The sequence below is a fragment of the Rhincodon typus genome, chromosome 28 (assembly GCF_021869965.1).
Source record: "Rhincodon typus isolate 14 chromosome 28, sRhiTyp1.1, whole genome shotgun sequence".
Lineage (NCBI taxonomy): Eukaryota > Metazoa > Chordata > Chondrichthyes > Orectolobiformes > Rhincodontidae > Rhincodon > Rhincodon typus.
In genome coordinates, this window is record NC_063359.1 from 33,984,513 (window position 1) to 34,003,021 (window position 18,509).

General features: G+C 40.1%; 1 protein-coding gene across 1 annotated transcript in view; it reads left to right on the forward strand.

The window, feature by feature from the left end:
- Positions 1–18,509, forward strand: part of LOC109915725 (coiled-coil domain-containing protein 180-like) — a 100,047-nt gene that overhangs the window by 26,429 nt on the left and 55,109 nt on the right. Inside the window, exons 11-17 of the mRNA XM_048613391.1 lie at positions 1,237–1,316; positions 3,869–3,957; positions 9,761–9,883; positions 11,631–11,804; positions 13,967–14,082; positions 16,121–16,247; positions 18,423–18,477. Coding sequence (XP_048469348.1) covers positions 1,237–1,316; positions 3,869–3,957; positions 9,761–9,883; positions 11,631–11,804; positions 13,967–14,082; positions 16,121–16,247; positions 18,423–18,477 — 764 coding nt within the window. The remainder of the gene's footprint in view (positions 1–1,236; positions 1,317–3,868; positions 3,958–9,760; positions 9,884–11,630; positions 11,805–13,966; positions 14,083–16,120; positions 16,248–18,422; positions 18,478–18,509) is intronic.

An 18,509-nucleotide genomic window follows, 5' to 3' on the forward strand; every position in this document is an offset into this window, starting at 1 on the left:
TCTGGTCTGCGGACAGGACTTCCATTTCCATCTGCCTTCCTCAGAATGAAAATCTAAACCTCGCTTAACACCTGAACTACCAGTTATTAAAATTAATTTATTTAAAAGAACAGCAACTTGTATTTATGTTGGGATTTTAATGCTGTATGGTAAATATCATGAATGTTTCTCAGGAGAAATGGATGATGTGTGATAATTGATGAGTTAGAAAAGAGGGCCAAAAGCATGGTTCAAAGAGGTGGATTTGAATAAGCTTTCTAAAGGTTGGTAGAGAGGTGGTAAAGTTTTGGGGATTACAAGGGGGGAATTCCAGAGAGTGGGGACCAAGGCAATAAAGGCTCTGTCACTGATGGTGGAACATGGGAGGAGATTTACATGAGTCCAGGGTTGGAGATCCAAAGAGTGCAGGTAAACCGCAGGGCGAGAATGTACTGCACACGTGAACTGAGACAGGCTACAAAGATTTAGAAATGAGGACAAAAGTTTTTTTTTAATAAATGCATTGTTTGGTGTAAACAATGCACAATTGAAGATGGTGGGAAGGATATTGGGGAAGTCTGGAAGAACAAATACTTTCTTTTAAATGCTCTTGGGATATGGGTGCTATTGGCAAGGTCAGCATTTATTGTCCATTCCTAATTGTACTTGGGAATTGTAGCATGTGGTAGTACTACTGGACTAGTCATTCAGAGGCTGTACTACTTCTCTTGACACCACAAAGCTGGATTGAGCTTTTAAATTCAATTGATTAATATATCTGAAAGAAATGGCTAGTCTCATCAATAATTATCATGAAACTACTAGATTGTCATAAAATTCTAACGGGTTCACAATAGTCCTTCAGGAAAAGAAAACTGCCATCCTTACCTATTCTGACTTACATGTGACTCCTGGCTCACAGCTATGTGATTGACTGTTAATTGCCCACTGAAATTGCCTAGCAAGCCACCAGGTTCTATCAAAAAAACTACAAAAAAAGTAAACAAAAATGTAATTATGAATTTGAGCAATGGTGAAGTTTGAATGAGGTTGGAGGTGGATAACATTGCTGAGGTCGGGCAGGATAAACTATGTGTTTATTCATTAACATCTAAGTAATATGTCAGTAGTTATAATGTAAAAATTGTGTGCTAAATCTAAAGTTCATTTGTTTTGTGTTTTGAGCATGGCATTTTCCATGTCTGTTTGGAATATAAACAATTTTGTTTATCATTTATTTCTTTATGGTTTATGCAGAAACATGAACCCCTTTGACTTAAATAAAGCCACATTGCTTCAGTGGTATGACTCCGTACGAGCCTTAAATCAGGAGATAGGTAAGGATATATGACTGAAATCACTAAGAGCTTTGATTTCCTTTTGGTAGCATGCTGATTAACAGAATCGCGCAAAACTTTCAATGCTTTTTCAATCAATTGTAAACGTATAAGGTAAATGGGCAATTGAGTGTATTGCTTCATCAGACAGCGGCACCAGTACTGGTTCAGGAAGGTGCTGGATCACTAGGACAAATAGATCAAAATGCTATAGGAAAGGGTGCATAGAGCTGCGGATAAGACTTTGCACAAGTAAGTTAAGAGGAAAGATATGGCGGAGGCTACATGAACTTGAAAATAAACTGAGATAAGAGCAGAAAGTAGACTATTGTAAGGAATAAACATAAAGGAATAAAATGTAAATGGTGAGCAACTTAATGTAAGTATGAAGTGATTTAAAAATAAAATGCCAGGAACAATTAATATGAATGAACTAAATTGCCTGTGTACAGCGGATGAAACAAAATGGGAACAGAAAATAATAATTAGCAGTAAGAGAGCAAATGTAAGAGGGTTAATTAAAATTTGGCTACATCAAGGACAGGACTAACAACTAAACATTGCTTATTCTAACATTTTCTCACTGTAACCCTATTTTTATTTAAAATTGTCATGATCCCTCTGTGAGATCTGTGACAGTGGGCTGGGTTTGAGAAGTCCTATGAAGAGTAGAGGGCAGCGTTGGAAGAACTGTAAAGGGAAGGGGCACAGTCATGAGGCAACCTCAAAATTTCAACTCGCTACTCCACTTGGGGTCCCAGCCCCGACTTTGGGAAACCTTGTTCTTGGGTGGGGGTTTTCAAAACTAGGGGGCATTTTTTAAGAGGAGAACGATTTAAAAGGAATCTGAGGGACAACCTTTTCGCACAGAGGGTGGTTCATGTGTGGAATTAACTCCAGAGCAAGTGGTCGACGCAGGTACAATAACAACATTTTAAAGACATTTAGACAGTTGCATAAATAGGAAATGTTTAGAGGGATATGGGCCAAACACAGACAGGTGGGACTAGTCTAATTTAGGAAACTTGGTCATCGTGGACAGTTTGAACCAAAGTGTCTGTTTCCGTGCTGTATGACTCTATATTTGGAAATGATAGACGAGAGATGAAAGGAAGACAGGTTGCCTGTAATAATTAGACGCAACATACTTGAAGCAAAATGAAGGGACGTAAGTAATGTTATGATTTAATCAGAATCAGTGAACCTTCTCTGGAATGCTTCTGATGCCAGTATATCTTTCCTTAGCATAAGTGGACCAAAGCTGTTTACAATATTCTAGTTGTGATCTGACTTGTGCCTTATATAGTTTTAGGAGACTTCCCAATTTTTATACTCCATTCCCTAGAAATAAAGGCCAACAGTAAATTTGCCTTCCCTATTACCTGCTGAATCTGGATTCTAGCTTTTTTGTTTCATGCACAAAATACATGATTTGATATGTATAACATTATATATGGCTTGCTGGAACAGTTGTAGATGACTGTACTGGAGATAGCAGGGTAGATTCTAACATATCCTTTTCAAGAATCTTCTATGAATGGTAAAGATGACTTTTCGAGAGTTTTTGCTGAGAAGAGTTACAAAGATTGCGAGAAACAGGGAGAGAGCAAAGGGCTGTTGCCTTTTAGGCATGTCAAATTTTCTCTGACTGAACTCAAAAATACGCCATCCACAAACTGGACGATGTGACCTCTCTCTGAAAGTTCTCCAGACTGTATGACTCCATCTGAGCTCCCTGTCCCTTGCAGATATAACATCTTTGCTGTTGTGTGCAGTACCTTTTCCATAACAAAGTGTCCTTTGTTTAAATGTTCAAGATATATTTATGTGGGTCCACATAATTCTCTTTAAAAAAATAATATTTGGATCACATCACTTCATAGCAATATTTACATAAGGAGTTTGGATGTAGGAAACAGAATACAGTTTCACAATTTGCAGATGCCATCAAACTGGCAGGTATGTTTAACACCAGGAAAACTAAGACAAATCACAATAAAAGTTAATAAACATTTAGAAAAGATAGTGAAACAAAAAATCCTTGGCATACAACCTGACAGCTCAATGAAAGTAGCAACACAGCTTAATAAGGCCTTGAAAACATAAGTGAAGCACTGGGATTCATTTCTACAGGAGTAGAAATTGTGTTAAACCTGTGTAAAACCATGCTGAGCCCACATTTGGAAAGGTGTATGCAGGTCTTCATATTACAAAAATGAACATGGTGTAGAGTAAATTTACAAGATGATGCTAGAACTGATGGCTTGTAACTGTCTGTAAGAACCGAACAAGCTGAGGTTCTTTCCCTCGTAAAGGAGATGACTGAGGGTCAATTTAATAGAGGTTCTCAAAATTCCAAATGTATTTGATACTTTGTATTTTGTAATATCGGATAGCTTCATAAATATTTTTCAGATTTATAGATCAAGATTGAAAGTAAAAGCAGATCACATTTTGGGAAAAACAATTTATTCCAGCATAAAGTTATACAATATACTTCATACAGTAGAGAATATTTAATAACAACATGTTTTAACGTGATTTGTTTCTAGATTCCCTCCATATCCAATATACAAGTAAATTACAGGTATATCATGAAAAGGTGTATCATGTGTGGATGACAGAAATTGACAAGTCTGAGGTGGGTACATTTGTTAAAGTCATGCAATGTGGGAGTGGTTCCTTCGAGAATGGGTTGTTGAATTGTTAGGGAGTCATACAGCAAACTGGGAAGTATGATCCATGCATTATTGTTTGGATAAGGCGATTCTTCTCTCTGTATAGGCACATGTGTCTCCTTTTGTACTTTGAAGGCAAGAGGAAGTGTTTGACTCCAGCTTTGGCAGTACAGACTTGATGGGCCAAAAGGCCTCTTCTGTGCTATATGGTTCTGTGTTTCAGAACTTGGTGGCTGAGAGTGACTGGAGGTCCCAATGTTTCTCTGATCTGCAAGTGAGTACCGGTTGATAAGAAGTTGACTTCCATTGGAAGGAGTCTAGGAAAGAACAATAAGATTGATCCCAGCATAAATTGAATGAGGTATGAAGGGAGATTAAGGATTTTACAAACTAGAAAGAAGAGTTAGTATAGACCTTATAAGATTATATTTAATAGTTTACATAAACTGGGTTTAAAGAAATTGGGACCTGTGAACAGCACTGAAAATGAGTTGAAAGTGAATCTGGAATAGATATTAACAATGTATATTTATATAGCACACAGATAATAATAAAAGGTTCCAAGGGGTGGTGAGCGAATGGTGGCAGGATAAATAATGAAAAATATTGGAATAATCGACCAAGCATAATAATCCTGTATAATCTAAAATATTGGAGCTAACTAAAATATAATGAAATATTATAATGGCAGACTTGGTGCATCTGGAATGAAGTTTGTGAATTGAGTGACTATTTCATGCCCTGATTTTTCTCACATTCGAACTCCAAAACATTTCAGACAAGTTTCTTTTAAATCATGAAGCTCTATACCATCTGCAAAAGGACAGGCCAGATCGTCTTTTTGTATATAATATTCTTGCTGTACTACTTTTTGCCTACATTTTGCTCATGGCCTGCAGTATTAGCAGGGTACATGTATTTCATAGTAGAAACATGGTGAATGGAGGGAGAGTAGAATGATGACGTATTCCTGGCCCCATGATGGCAGGGGCCGTTCGGAAAGTAGCAGAGGAGCTGCTGTTGGGGGTTGCACATTCCTACTGTGTTTCTTTTGGCAGGCAGGGACCCAGATGGTCTGCCAAAATCAAGGAGGGAGCAACCAATTAAGATCCAGTCAGGTTCGATTTTTGATAGCATGGTAGCATTTTGCTGCTGGCAATGTGAGCCCTGATGCAAGAGGATGCCAACAATTCCATGGAGACAACCTGGGGGTATTATCAAACCTAGACACTCAATACTACAAAGCAGAGGATTGCTGTAGGAAAGGCCCATACGGTAGAACCAAGGAGGAGTTTCTCTTCAAGTTTGAGGGATTTAACCACATTGCTCTGAATAATTTTAACTTTTAAAGCTAGCCTGTTTCCAAGCTAGTCTGCCTCCATGTTGAGGTATCCTCGAGTCTTCCACCTGCCTCAGGAATGCCCACCTCTCCTCACGGAGCTGCCATGGCTCCAGATTGCTTCCTGCAGCAGTGAAATCCTGCCCACCATTCTTGTTGGGAGGATGAATGTCAAGGTGGCTAATTTGGAGGCTGCCCACCAGAAAATGGCTTTGTTCAGTGCACTGCTGGTAAATGCTGGTTTGGTTTCCCTGTTTGGTCCAGGTGTCAGGATTCTGAAACCCCTGGGAAAATCCACCTTGGTATTTTCAATGCAGACTATTTCTCGCAAAGTCTGATTTTAGCTGAACTCTGAATTTGAATTTTTCCCATTGTTCAAACCCTATTGGAGATCTACTGATTTAAGCAAGCAGCCAGGTCCCTGCGTATTGCTGAGGTAACTTACTTCTGTGTGAATTTGTACAGTAATGTATGTATGTAGTAGTGTAACTCTTATAAGTTTTGCAGTGTAACAATGAATGGCCAGTTTTCTGAATTCGATTTGCTTTCAATAGGGGTAGTTTGGTGGGTGCTGTTTACATAACAGGGAAGATTTCAAAGCATAAGTGTATCAATGCCATTGATTTACAGCACATCAGTAAGGAACATAGTTGGTGTAACTGAAAACAGTACAAGTGAGACAGTGGCCAAGTGACAATGGCTGGGAAATCAGAGGAGGAAAGAAGAGCCTTAAGTTTTATTTATTTATTCATTTGGTGGGATGTGGGCGTCGCTGGCTGGGCCAATATTTATTGCCGTCTCTAGTTGCCTTTGAGAAGGTGATGAGCTGCCTTCTTGAACCGCTGCAGTCCACTTGCTGTGGGTTGACCCATAATGCCATTAGGGAGGGAATTCCCGGATTTTGACCCAGCAACAGTGAAAGAACAGCGATATATTTCCAAGTCAGGATGGTGAATGACTTGGAGGGGAACTTGAAGGTGGTGGTGTTCCCATAGTTCTGCTGCCCTTGTCCTTCTAGATGGAAGTGGTCGTGGGTTTGGAAGGTGCTGCCTGAGGATCTTTGATGAATTTCTACAGTGCATCTTGTAGACAGTACACACTGCTGCTACTGAGCATCAGTGATGGAGGGAGTGGATGCTTGTGAATGTGGTGCCAGTCAAGTGGGCTGCTTTGTCCTGGACAGTGTCAAGCTTCTTGAGTGTTGTTGAGGCTGCACTCATCCAGGCAAGTAGGGTGTATTTCATCACATTCCTCACTGGTGCCTTGTGGATAGTGGACAGGCTTTGGGGAGTCAGGAGGTGAGTTAGCTGCCGCAGTATTCCTAGCCTCTGACCTGCTGTTGTAACCAATGTGTTTATGTGGTGAGTCGAGTTGAGCTTCTGATCATTAACTCCCAGGATGTTGATAGTGGGGGATTTAGTGATGGTAATGCCAATGAATGTCAAGTGATAGTGGTTAGATTGTCTCTTATTTGTGATGGTCATACCCTGGCATTTGTGCGGTGCAAATGTTACTCACCACTTGTCAGCCCAAGCCTGGATATTGTCCAGATCTTTTTACATTTGGACATGGACTGCTTCAGTGTCTGAGAAGTCGTGAATGAAGATGAACATTATGCAATCATTGGCGAACATCCCCACTTCTGACCTTATGATAGAGGGAAGGTCATTGATGAAGCAGCTGAAGATGGTTGGGCCTAGGATACTACCCTGAGGAAGCTGAGATGACTGACCTCCAACCTTCATATGCGTCAGGTATGACTCCAACCACCAGAGAGTTTTTCCTCCATACCCATTGATTCTGGTTTTGCTGGGGGTCCCTGATGCAACTTTCAGTTAAATGTAGCCTTGATGTCAAGGGCTGTCACTCTCACCTCACGTCTGGAATTCAGCTCTTTTGTCCATGTTTGGACCAAGGCGGTAATGAGGTCAGGAGCTGAGTGACCCTGCCGGAACCCAAACTGGGCTTAAATGCGCAGGTGATTACTGAGCAGGTGCTGTTTGGTAACACTGTCGATGACACCTTCCATCACTTTACTGATGATCGAGAGGAGACTGATGGGACGGTAATTGGCCAGGTTGGATTTTCCTGCTTTTAATGTACAGGACATACTTGGGCAATTTTCCATATTGTCGGGTAGATACCAGTGTTGTAACTGTACTGGAACAGCTCGGCTAGGGGAGTGGCAAGTTCTGGAGCACAAGTCTTCAGTACTATTGCTGGAATGTTGTCAGGGCCAGTAGCCTTTGCAGTATCTAGTGCCTCAACCATTTCTTGATATCACATGAAGTGAATTGAATGGGTTGAAGACTGGTATCTGTAATGCTGGGGACCACTGAAGGAGGCCAAGATGGATCATCCACTTCTGCCTGAAGATTGTTGCGAAAGCTACAGCTTTATCTTTTGCACTGATGTGCTGGGCTCTTCCATCATTGAAGATGGGGATATTTGTGGATGCTTTTCCTCCAGTGAGTTTACTGTAAAAAGTAAAGTCTCCAGAGGCACAGGTGAGTGCAAGAGGATAATAAGTGTAGATTTAGAGACTATCTTCAATGACACTAGCAACAGAGTGACTTCACGATCAACGACATGACACAAGTACTGGGAAAGCAGCGAATAGGTGAATAGGGTTAGTGAGTATTTTTAGTGTTTGTGTTTAAGTTATAAGTCATTTTCTTCTCTCCTCTTCCTAAATCTAGTTAGGTATAATATTGATACTGGTGTTTTTATTTTAAATAGTTATAATAAAGTGTAAAGAGAAGGAGTAATTAATTAAAATGCAATAGAATGTGGAAATAGTAATGGGAAAGCAGGAATTGGCAGAGATGTTGAATAAATACTTTGCATCAATCTTCATAGTAGAAAACACAACAATAACATTCCAAAAATAGTAAATCATCAAAAAACAAAATGAGGAAAATGAAATAAATATACCATCACCGAAGAAAAAGTACTAGGGAATCTAATGGGGTTCGATGACATGTCCCTTTGACCTGATGGGCAGCATCCTTGAATATTAAAGGAAGTAGGAACAAAGTTAGTGGGTGCACTGGTAATAATCTTCCAAGGATCTTTGTGTTCAGGAAAAGCCACAGAGTGCTGGAAACCTGCCAGTGTATCATCCTTATTCAAAAAGAGAAGGAGGCAAAAAACATATAACTATAAAACAGTTAGCTTAATATCTGTTATTTACAGCACAGAGGGATTTGGGTGTCCTTGTGTATGAATCTCAAAAAGCCAGTGTCCAAGTGCAACAGGTAATAGGGAAGGCAAATGGACTGTTGGCGTTTTTTTTCTAAAGGAATAGAGTACAATTATAAGGAAGTCCTGTTAAAAGTATTTAAGGCTCTGGGTAGACCACACCTAGAATACTGTGAACAGTTTGTGTCCCCATATTTGAGGAAAGATATGCTGGCATTGGAGGCAGTCCAGAGAAGGCTCACTAAATTGATCCCCAAGTATGGAGGGATTTTCTTATGAGGAGGGGTTCAGAAGGTTGGGCTTGCACACATTGGAATTTAGAAGCATGAGAGGTGATTTTGTGAAATTAGGTAAGATTATCAGGGAGCTTGACAGGGTAGATGCCGAGAGGCTGTTTCCCCTTGTGGGAGAGTCTAGGACCAGACGGCATAATCTCAGATTAGCGAGTTATAGATTTAAAACAGAGACGAGGAAGAATGTCTTTTCCCAGGGGACCGTGTGCCTGTGGAATTCTTTACTGCAGAGAGCTGTTAAGGCTAGGCAATTAAGAATTTTCAAGGCTGACAGAGAGAGATTTTTAATCAGTAAGTGTATCAAAAGTTATGGAGAAAATGCAGGAAAGTGGGGTTGAGGATTAGCAAATCAGTCATAATTTAATCAAATTGTGGAGCAGACCAGATGGGCCACATATGGTCTTACTTCATTTTCATTACAGCAACGCTGCTGAGGTTGTGTCAGGCAATCATTCATTATTCATCTGCTCAGTTCTGATATTACTGGAAAATGGAAGTAGAACTGTTGGTGCCTTTGATATCCTGTGTTACTCCTTCACTCGATCACAGCGGTATTGATGATGACAAAGGAATTCTTTTTTTATTCTTGTTCATCAACTTTATGCAGTTTTAGTCTCGCATGATGTGGCTTACTCTTAATGCCCTCTGAAGAGGCCTATTTAGCCAATTTTAAAGATATCAATTTCTGAAGGCCCACCATCAGGATTGTAAATACATATGATATTTTCGACGTTGCCCATTTGTTGAGAACAGCAATTAAAAGAAGCAACGATTTAAAACTTTATCTTCACAAATATTCCATTACAAGGAGTGAAAAATTCTGACTGACTTTTTCCAGTAGTTACAAGCTGGCCAAAGTACAATACATGTGGTACAGATGTTGGAATTGCTGTATTGTGTCGTGTTAGTTACTGCATTATTTATGTGTTTCAGGAGATGCTTGTGAACTCAGGGGCGTGTACAAGAGAAGAGGCCAAAAAGCTGATAGTTTCTGACTTTCTTCCAATTATTGGCAATTTACAACGTGCGTTTGAAAATGAGCAATACAATGTGGATGTAAGTGTTTTGTTTTTTTGAACAGCCACTGGTAACAAAATGTTCATGGCGATTGAGTAAATAAGCTGGGGTGTAGGGGCTGGTGGACTGGGTAGTCCCTGTTGGAGATCATGGGAAACATGGCAGGAAATAAATTTAAATCCAGCTCAACTGAAGGAACAAAATTCTTCTTTTTCTGACAACTGTGAAATGACTTTGGCGAAGTTTCATGGTGAAATGTCCTGCACTGTGAAAGTGACAGGAACTTTAATATATCATGCTTTTATCAAAGGGCACTAATCCCAACCAGTGTCTCTCTTGAGAGCTACCCTTCCAAATAGTACAGTCTATTTCAGTATGGAGTAATGGAGCTCAGGTCTGTACTTAGGATTCCCCATTCAATGAGCTGCTGATTTCAATCATGCCATTCTAGGCAGTTCCCCATTAAAAGAGAGAAAAAGATCTGAGGCAAAGTGTTTGTTCAATGTATCTTATCAGTATCTTTTCTCTTGCTATATGCAATTTGAAGTAGCCTAACATCCTACTATCATTTGAGCTCCTTTGGCTAAAGACAAAGCGCAGATAAGATCATAAAATACATGCTATGGTAACATCTTGCAGCCAGGCAGAGTATGAATGGAAGCACATCTACCAAGAAGTATTTTTTAATGTGTTCATGGGATATGTGGGCAATACTTAGTAGCACAGCATGTATTGACCATTTATTTCCTAACTGCCCATGAGAGGTGGTGGTGAGCTGCTTTCTTGAACCTGCCAGCCACAGAGGATGGGTGCACCAACAATGCTGTTAGGAAGAGAGTTCCAATAATTTGTTGCAACAACAGTGAAGGAACAACAATATAGTTCAAGGTCATGATGGTGTGTGTGGCTTGGTAATGGCAAAAAATAATTGATCTCAGAACCATATTGTATATACAACTGGGCTATTGCAAATAATGCCTGAATGCATTGATTCTTGATGTAAAATGGTTCAGTGGGTACCCAAGTACTTGTATTACCTTACTGCAGTGGACATTCCTCACCTATAAATCTGGTCTGTGTGATTTAAGGGAGGGAGTGAATCATTGAAGCCAAATTCTATCCTGTCCTCAGATGGCACTCACACACATAAACATTCCAAATGGTGATAGGGTACAAATATTTCACTCTTCTGAGTTGAGAATGTGGTTGGGGCCTGTTGTTAACCTGAATGAGGTCAGCAAACTCAGCACAGAGAATCCCTACAGTGCAGAAAGAGGCCTTCAACCCACGAGTCTGCACTGACCATATGAAGAGCATTCCCACACAGAAGTACCCCATCCCCAAAACCCCGTATTGGGGTTTTTATCATAGCCAATCCACATAACCTGCACATCTCTGCACACTACAGGGCAACTTTTAGCGTGGCTAATCTACCCAACCTGCACACCTTTGGACTGAGGAGGAAACTAGAGCACCCGAATGAAACACACACAGACATGAGAAGAACTCCACACAGACCATTGCTCAAGGCTGGAATCAAACCTGGGTCCCTGGTGCTGTGAGGCAACAGCACTAACCACTGAGTCCCCATGCCAACCTAAGCAAAAAAAGCACAGACCAGCAATCAAACAAGCAGGCAAACTGCTAAGGAATAGGGAGACAATGTAGTGATTTTTAGGAGCAAAGCATTAAATTGTAAAATGCCATCAAGCTGATCTGAACGTTTCCATGCAGCTCCTGCAGACTCAATAATGTAACTCATCTTCCAATTGTTCTAAATTGACAGAAACACATGGAGATCTTGGATCAGCAGATGGAACTTCAGTGTAACTGGATATATTCTGTTATCAAGGAAGCCACTGAACTGTGGGAGGTGCATCAAGAAATCCTAGCTGACCAGGAGCAGCAGCTGAAAGACCGGATAGATAACTGTCGTAAAAAACACGACAAATCGAATCAGGTGGGAAAAGGGTCCTGTTGCTCCTAGTGGAATCACACTGCAATTCAGCATTGCAGTGTAAAGCCAACATTATAGAAATGGCAAAAACTTTCTCTCCATTGAAATGAATGGAAATTTAGGGTTGTATTTCCCCTTTGTAGGGCAGGAAATGGAAGTTGAAAGTTCTTCTGGGTCCCTAACTTACCGTGGGGATGAATACAGTTATTTGCTGCGATTTTGACATAGATGGATCTTTTAATTGATGTAGAAACCACAAGGCAGCAAGTGGCTGTTGTTGCATGCAGTCAGGCAGGAAGGATACCAAAACTACCTCTACCAGTATACGAAAGGCTGGTTAGGCACCTTTGATTGGGTCTTTATGAGCTTAATGAGCTACCTGAGACATGGCAGTAGGTAGCCCTGCCTGTCCTAAAATAACCAGTGCTGGGTACCTGGGAATAATGTCTAGGAACTGGCAGATTGGTCACCTCTGTTCCTGCCCTCAGCAGGATCTGAAAATCCAGCCCAAACGTTCTATAACAGTGTCCCCCTGACTCATAATGCTGCTTTTACTCTCTGCAATAGATTTAAAACTACCACCATTGTCTTATTGTTTTGTGAAGCGAATCTAGAATCACGCAAACTGGATGAGTGCTGTCAACAATTACTTCCCTTCAGTTAACTTCCCTGATATAGAATAAATTAATAGTAAATGGCTCCATTAGCCCTCTGATGCATTCTTAGAAAAATCCACCAAACAATTGTTAGACAAAATGTTATTTTTTGTTTCCTAAGAATCGTTGTGTTATAGTGGTTGCATTGATTTATTTACTCTTTCTTGTGCATGCCAATTTCGTGGAATTGCCAATTCCCATGGAATATTCTAGCTATCAAATTTTTAAATTAAACTGCCCATAACATTTCCACAAAATATAATTCTAAAAACTAAATGATGGTCAGGAGTCATCAATATGGTAATCTCATTTTGGTGCATCCACAAACTGTTTAAGCTTCAGTCTCATTACCTGTCATGTGATTGTCATAATAAGATTATCTTCTCATTTATGGACATTAGTTATTTTCCTTGTTTTCTGGACTAGCAAGTTAATAAGAGAAACATCTTGCTGGCATAAACCATTTTGAGGTCATGAACTAATTCACACGTTGCTAGCAAACTGTAGGTTCTCCATTGGAGCTAGCTAGTTTTGGGAGGATGGGGAATCGATCATCTGTTTCCTAAAATGCCATGAATGACTGTCAGAATTAGGGAAGAGTAAGATTTATAGGGGCTTCATGTAGACTGACAATGGTTTGCAACTTTTGTCGCTGGTGGTAAGGGGATGAACACCTAAGTAAAAGTACCATTACCTTGGTAGATTTTGAGGAGCCTCCATCAGTCTCTTTAAAGACAATTGATTCAGGCCAAGGACTAAAGGTTAGAATGTATGTCACATGCAGTCCATCCAGTGGTACTCAAAATTGCAACTAGGTTCCAAAGTACATCATAGGATTTTGACTTGCACGTTGCACGTGGCCTCAGGCCTGAAATAACTAGATAGTCCAGTCAACCCCTGTAGAATCCTACCCAAGATTGTGACAGCTAGAGCAGTGTTCAGTCTGTGACTTGTTCACTTTCAGATTTGCTAGCACTTTGCTCCCACTGGGCAGAGGAAGTTTAAGTTGAAGATCTCTAAGCAAATTTTGCTTATCCATTGGAGAAGATGAAACTGCAAGAGACATCTGAATTATTTTCTACTTGTCCTTGTTCTGGGAAATGCACCCTGCAATGCAAATAAAATGGCTTACAGGGAAATATTCAGAATCTAACTGGATCAAGTATTTCAGAACATTGAACAGAATCTTCAGTAGAGTTTTGTCTAAGTAGAACCTTATCTAAAATTCAAAGTGGAATTGTGCCTTTTGATCACTATAACACAAATTGATTTCCCTAACGTAACCAGTTACTTTCTAGATGTCTTGAAAGACTATAAATTGTCCAAGACTGAATGTCAAACATTAAGTTTTTAAAGGGTTGTGTTGTAATATCTGTTGACCATATTTAATTAGTATACTTTTTCTTATACTCCCATGCAAAAAGAAAATTTTAAGAATTTCACTCCAAATATTTTATATCAAAGTTCATGTGATTCGTGTTTCAATTAAACCTATAATTCTTCCACCAGACGAGGGAAGCAAATCTAGATATGCTCATTGACCAACTAAGACAGAGAAACTCAGAAGGAGAACTGAAATCAGACCTCAAAAAAGTCAAATGCCTGCTGGATGGGATTAAAAGAGGGCAAGTATTTCTATTTTGCAAAGTTCTTTTTAAGATAAGTTTTCTTTGTTTCTCCTTTTGTTAGCTCTCTCAACCAGATTTAACATTCTTCACCTGAAATGGGAGGTTCTCAAACCATGCCAAGATCTCTGCCAGTTAGCCAATAGCTTTGATACACAGAGAAAGTTGTGTTAACTTTCAAATTTTAAGATTCCTTCCTGTCGGTTGTTGTTTCTGACTGGTGTGACCAGTGTACTATGCCATAGCAGTCAGTTTCAAATAAATGACTACATTTTTGATGAGCGGGAAACTTCAGATTAAGCTTGGAGAATTACTTGCTCTGTGAAAATTATGAACCAACTACTCCATCTGCTCGCCAGGTGGGTGATGTTGGTATAGTGGTAATGTCACTGGACTAGTAATCCAGAGGCCCAGGCTAATGCCCTTGGGATAGGTGTTCAAATCCACCGACAGCAGGTGGTAGAATTTAGAGTTAAATAATAAATCTATAATATGAAGCTGGTTTCAGGAATGATGACCATGAGAACTGCTTGATTGTTTTAGAAATCCATTTGGTTCATTCATGTCCTTTAAGGAAGGGAATCTGTCAACTTTATCTGGGCTGATCTACATGTGTCTCCAGATTCAAAGCAACGTAGATGACTCTTAACTCCTTCTGTAATAGCCAAGCAATCCACTCAGCTGAAGAGCATTTAAGGAGGGGCAACTAACACTGTCCTTGACAGTGGCAATACCATCCCATGTAAGCAAAAAAACCACTACGTATATGCCATATTTCTGTAGGTGTTCATTTTGAATTGAACAGGGCAGTCAGCTCCTTTATAAATTCCTAGATTCAGCATTAAGAATATACTTTTAACATGGTAGTAACACAAGTGTGTTTTAATTGAGCCATAATGGGTGGGGGCACGGGTACTGGGAGAATGTGTGGTCCTATCCACATTGGATTTGTAGCTTCAGGAAAACTGTCCCCGGTTAACTTGAGGCTGGGAAGTCAGAACTCAGGTCTAAAAAAGAGTCATACAGGACTCAAAAAGTTAACTTTGTTTCTCTCTGCACAGGTGCTGCCAAACCTGCAGAGTTTCTCCAGCACTCTGTGTTTGTTTCAAATTTCCGGCATCCTAAGTATTTTACATTTATTAACCATTTCAGTCACTGTGTTGAAACTCACTCTTTATTTTAGTTTGGGAAATTTTCTCCAATTTGCACAGAGTCAACCATGTGAGTCTATCACACTGTTTTTCTGTTAGTTCCTGATTCTTCTTGCATTCTTACCCTTTCAATTGTGACTTAAATATTCTTTTATTTATGAAACATATTTGCCGACCAATTCTATTTCCACCTGTTCTTCACCAACCAGTATGCTACCAGTGTCCCACTCTGGACTTCCCAGCCCATGCCATGCTGCTGCCAGTGTCCCACTCTGGACTTCCCAACCCATGCCATGCCGCTGCCAGTGTCCCACTCTGGACTTCCCAGCCCATGTCATGTCGCTGCCAGTGTCCCACTCTGGACTTCCCAGCCCATGCCATGCCGCTGCCAGAGTCCTGCTCCAGGCTTCCCAGCCCATGTCATTCCACTGCCAGGGGCTCAATCCACGCAGGAGCAAGAGTTATGCAACCTCCAACACCACGGGTCCATATCTTATTGAATAGCCTAATGTGTGCCACTTTATCAGCCTTCTGAAATCTAAATATATTACATCACTGCTTCCCTTTTATATATCATTCTTGTTGTCTTCTCAAAAAATTCTGGTAAATTTGTCAGGCATGATTTCCCCTTCATGAAGTCATGGTGAGTCTGTTTGACCATATTTGTATCTCATTAATTCTAATAAGTTCAAATGGAACCAGACAACTATTCTCTGATGAAAGGTTACCAACCTAAAGCATTAACTTTATTTCTCTCCACTGATATTTCCTGACCTGCTGAGTACTTCCAGCATTTTCTGTTTATATTTCACATTTTCAGTATCTGGAGTATTTTGCTTTCATGTAATGCTGTGATTTGTTTTAACTTGGTTTTATTCTTTACACAGATATGAGGGCTTTTACCAAAGGCAGATGAAAATTGTTAATGATTATCCTTCCACATCAGAAAAGGAGCTGCTCAGATTCAGTACCGCTATCAGTAAATGTTTTGATGTTATTGAAATCTACAAGCCGGTATGTGAATTCTTCAACCGTGTAACACTGTAACAAAAGTAATAAGATATTTTGGGCAAATAATTTCTTCCGTTTTATATTCTTTGACAAACAGTGATGTGAGTATCAAGTGATATCACCTGCATTATACATCAGTATAGCAAAGGAAGAGGTATCATGTTTTCATAAATGATTTTCAAATCTGATACGTATCTTTTCCCTGCGCATTTATTCACTTTTCTCTTAATTCATTGGTTGTTCTAACAGGATACCTAAAATTCCATAAATACCATTCTGTAATTGACATCTTGAGATGTGACAGATCTAACCTAAAATCAAATCAGCAAATGTGTACTGCAAGTCCATCAGCATTAGAAAGGTGTTGACATAAGTTAGCGTTTCACAGAGTCATAGAGATGTACAGCACGGAAACAGACTCATCGGTCCAACTTGTCCATACCAACTAGATATCCTAAATTAATCTAGTCCCATTTGCCAGCATTTGGCCCATATCCTTCCAAACCCTTCCTATTCATGTACCCATCCAGATGCCTCTTAAATGTTGTAGTTGTAGCAGCCTCCACCACTTCCTCTGGCTGTTCATTCCATACATGCATCACCCTCTGCATGAAAATGTTGCCTCTTAGGTCCCTTTTAAATCTTTCACCTCTCACCTTAAACCTATGCCTTCTAGTTTTGGACACCCCACCCCGGGGAAAAGACTTTGTCTATTTACCCTATCCATGCCCCTCATGATTTTATAAACCTCTATGAGGTCACCCCTCAGCCTCTGATGCTGCAAGGAAAATAGCTCCAGCCTATTCCGCCTCTTCCTATAGCTCAAATCCTCCAACCCTGGCAATATCCTTGTAAATCTTTTCTGAACCCTTTCATGTTTGAAGCATGTCGACAACACTCAGTTCTACCTCACCACCATCTCCTTGGCCCATGTCATCTGCCTCTAGTTTGTCGCACTGCTTTTTTGACATTCAATTTTGGATGAGCAGAAAGTTTCTACAAATAAAATTTGGAAAGAATGAAGCTATTGGTGACCCATGCCACAGACTCTCTTCCTTGTCCACTATTTCCACTCATAGTAACCATCTTAAGCTGATTTAAACCATTAGTAGCAAAAATAGAAATTGCTGGAAAAGCTCAGCAGGTCTGGCAGCATGTAAGGAGAGAAATCAGCGTTAATACTTTGGGTCCAGTGACCCTTCTTCAGAATTGATGGTAGCTGGGAAAATGTAGGTTTTTATATAGAAGGTAGCGTTGGGGTGGGGATAAGGAGTAAACAATAGGTGGAGATAGAGCCCAAAGACAGTGAAGAACAGTTGGACAGACAAAGGTGTGGATAATGGTTAGCCTAGGAGAAGGGGAGATGATGGCCTAGTGGTATTATTGCTGAACTGTTAATCCAGAGACCCATTAACATTCTGGGGACACAGGTTCAAATCCCGCCACGGCAGATGGTGGAATTTGAATTCAATAAATATCCAGAATTGATGCCTGTGAATCCATTATCATTTGTCAGGAAAAACCCCATCTGGTTCACTAATGTCCTTTAGGGAGGGAAACTGCCATCCTTATCAGGTCTGGCCTACATGTGACTCCAGACCCACAGCAATGTGGTTGACTCAACTGCCATCTGGGCAATTACGGATGGGCAACAAATGCTGCTTAGCCAGTGATGCCCTCGTCCTGTGAATGAATAAAGGGAAAAAAATGAATGGCTGCTTTTGGGAACTCTTACTGGCTAACAATGGGTAGTGTTTATTAGCAGACCATGTGATAGCAAGGCCTGGTATGTGGGGTTAAAATCCCCTACGTCTGCTGAGTATTTCCAGAATCAAATTTTCAACACCCACAATATTTTCAGTTTTTGTCATATGCCCCAGGATGTCGTGCAACATTTTACTATGCAACTAAAATTTGCTTAGTTTTCTGCTGGTCAACTGAATTGAAAGTCCTACCGATTCCTCTGCACCCATAAGACATGTTAGGACAAATAGACTTATAACTATAAGATCAAACTTTTGATGTATGGTTTTCATTTTAGTCATTTTCAGACACTGTACTGCAGAAAACTGTAAGCAAGGCAACAGTGACTGACTTTAAACTCCATTATTTTTCTGTGTAATCAGTCTTGCAGTGTAAAACTGTGCCCTAATAATATGCATTTTCATTGTTTTGTAGAACAAGCCAAAGATAATAATAGATGCTCCTACAGAGGTAGCTTCTCCAGATGAAGGTATACTTGTTCATAAGACTAATTTAGAAATC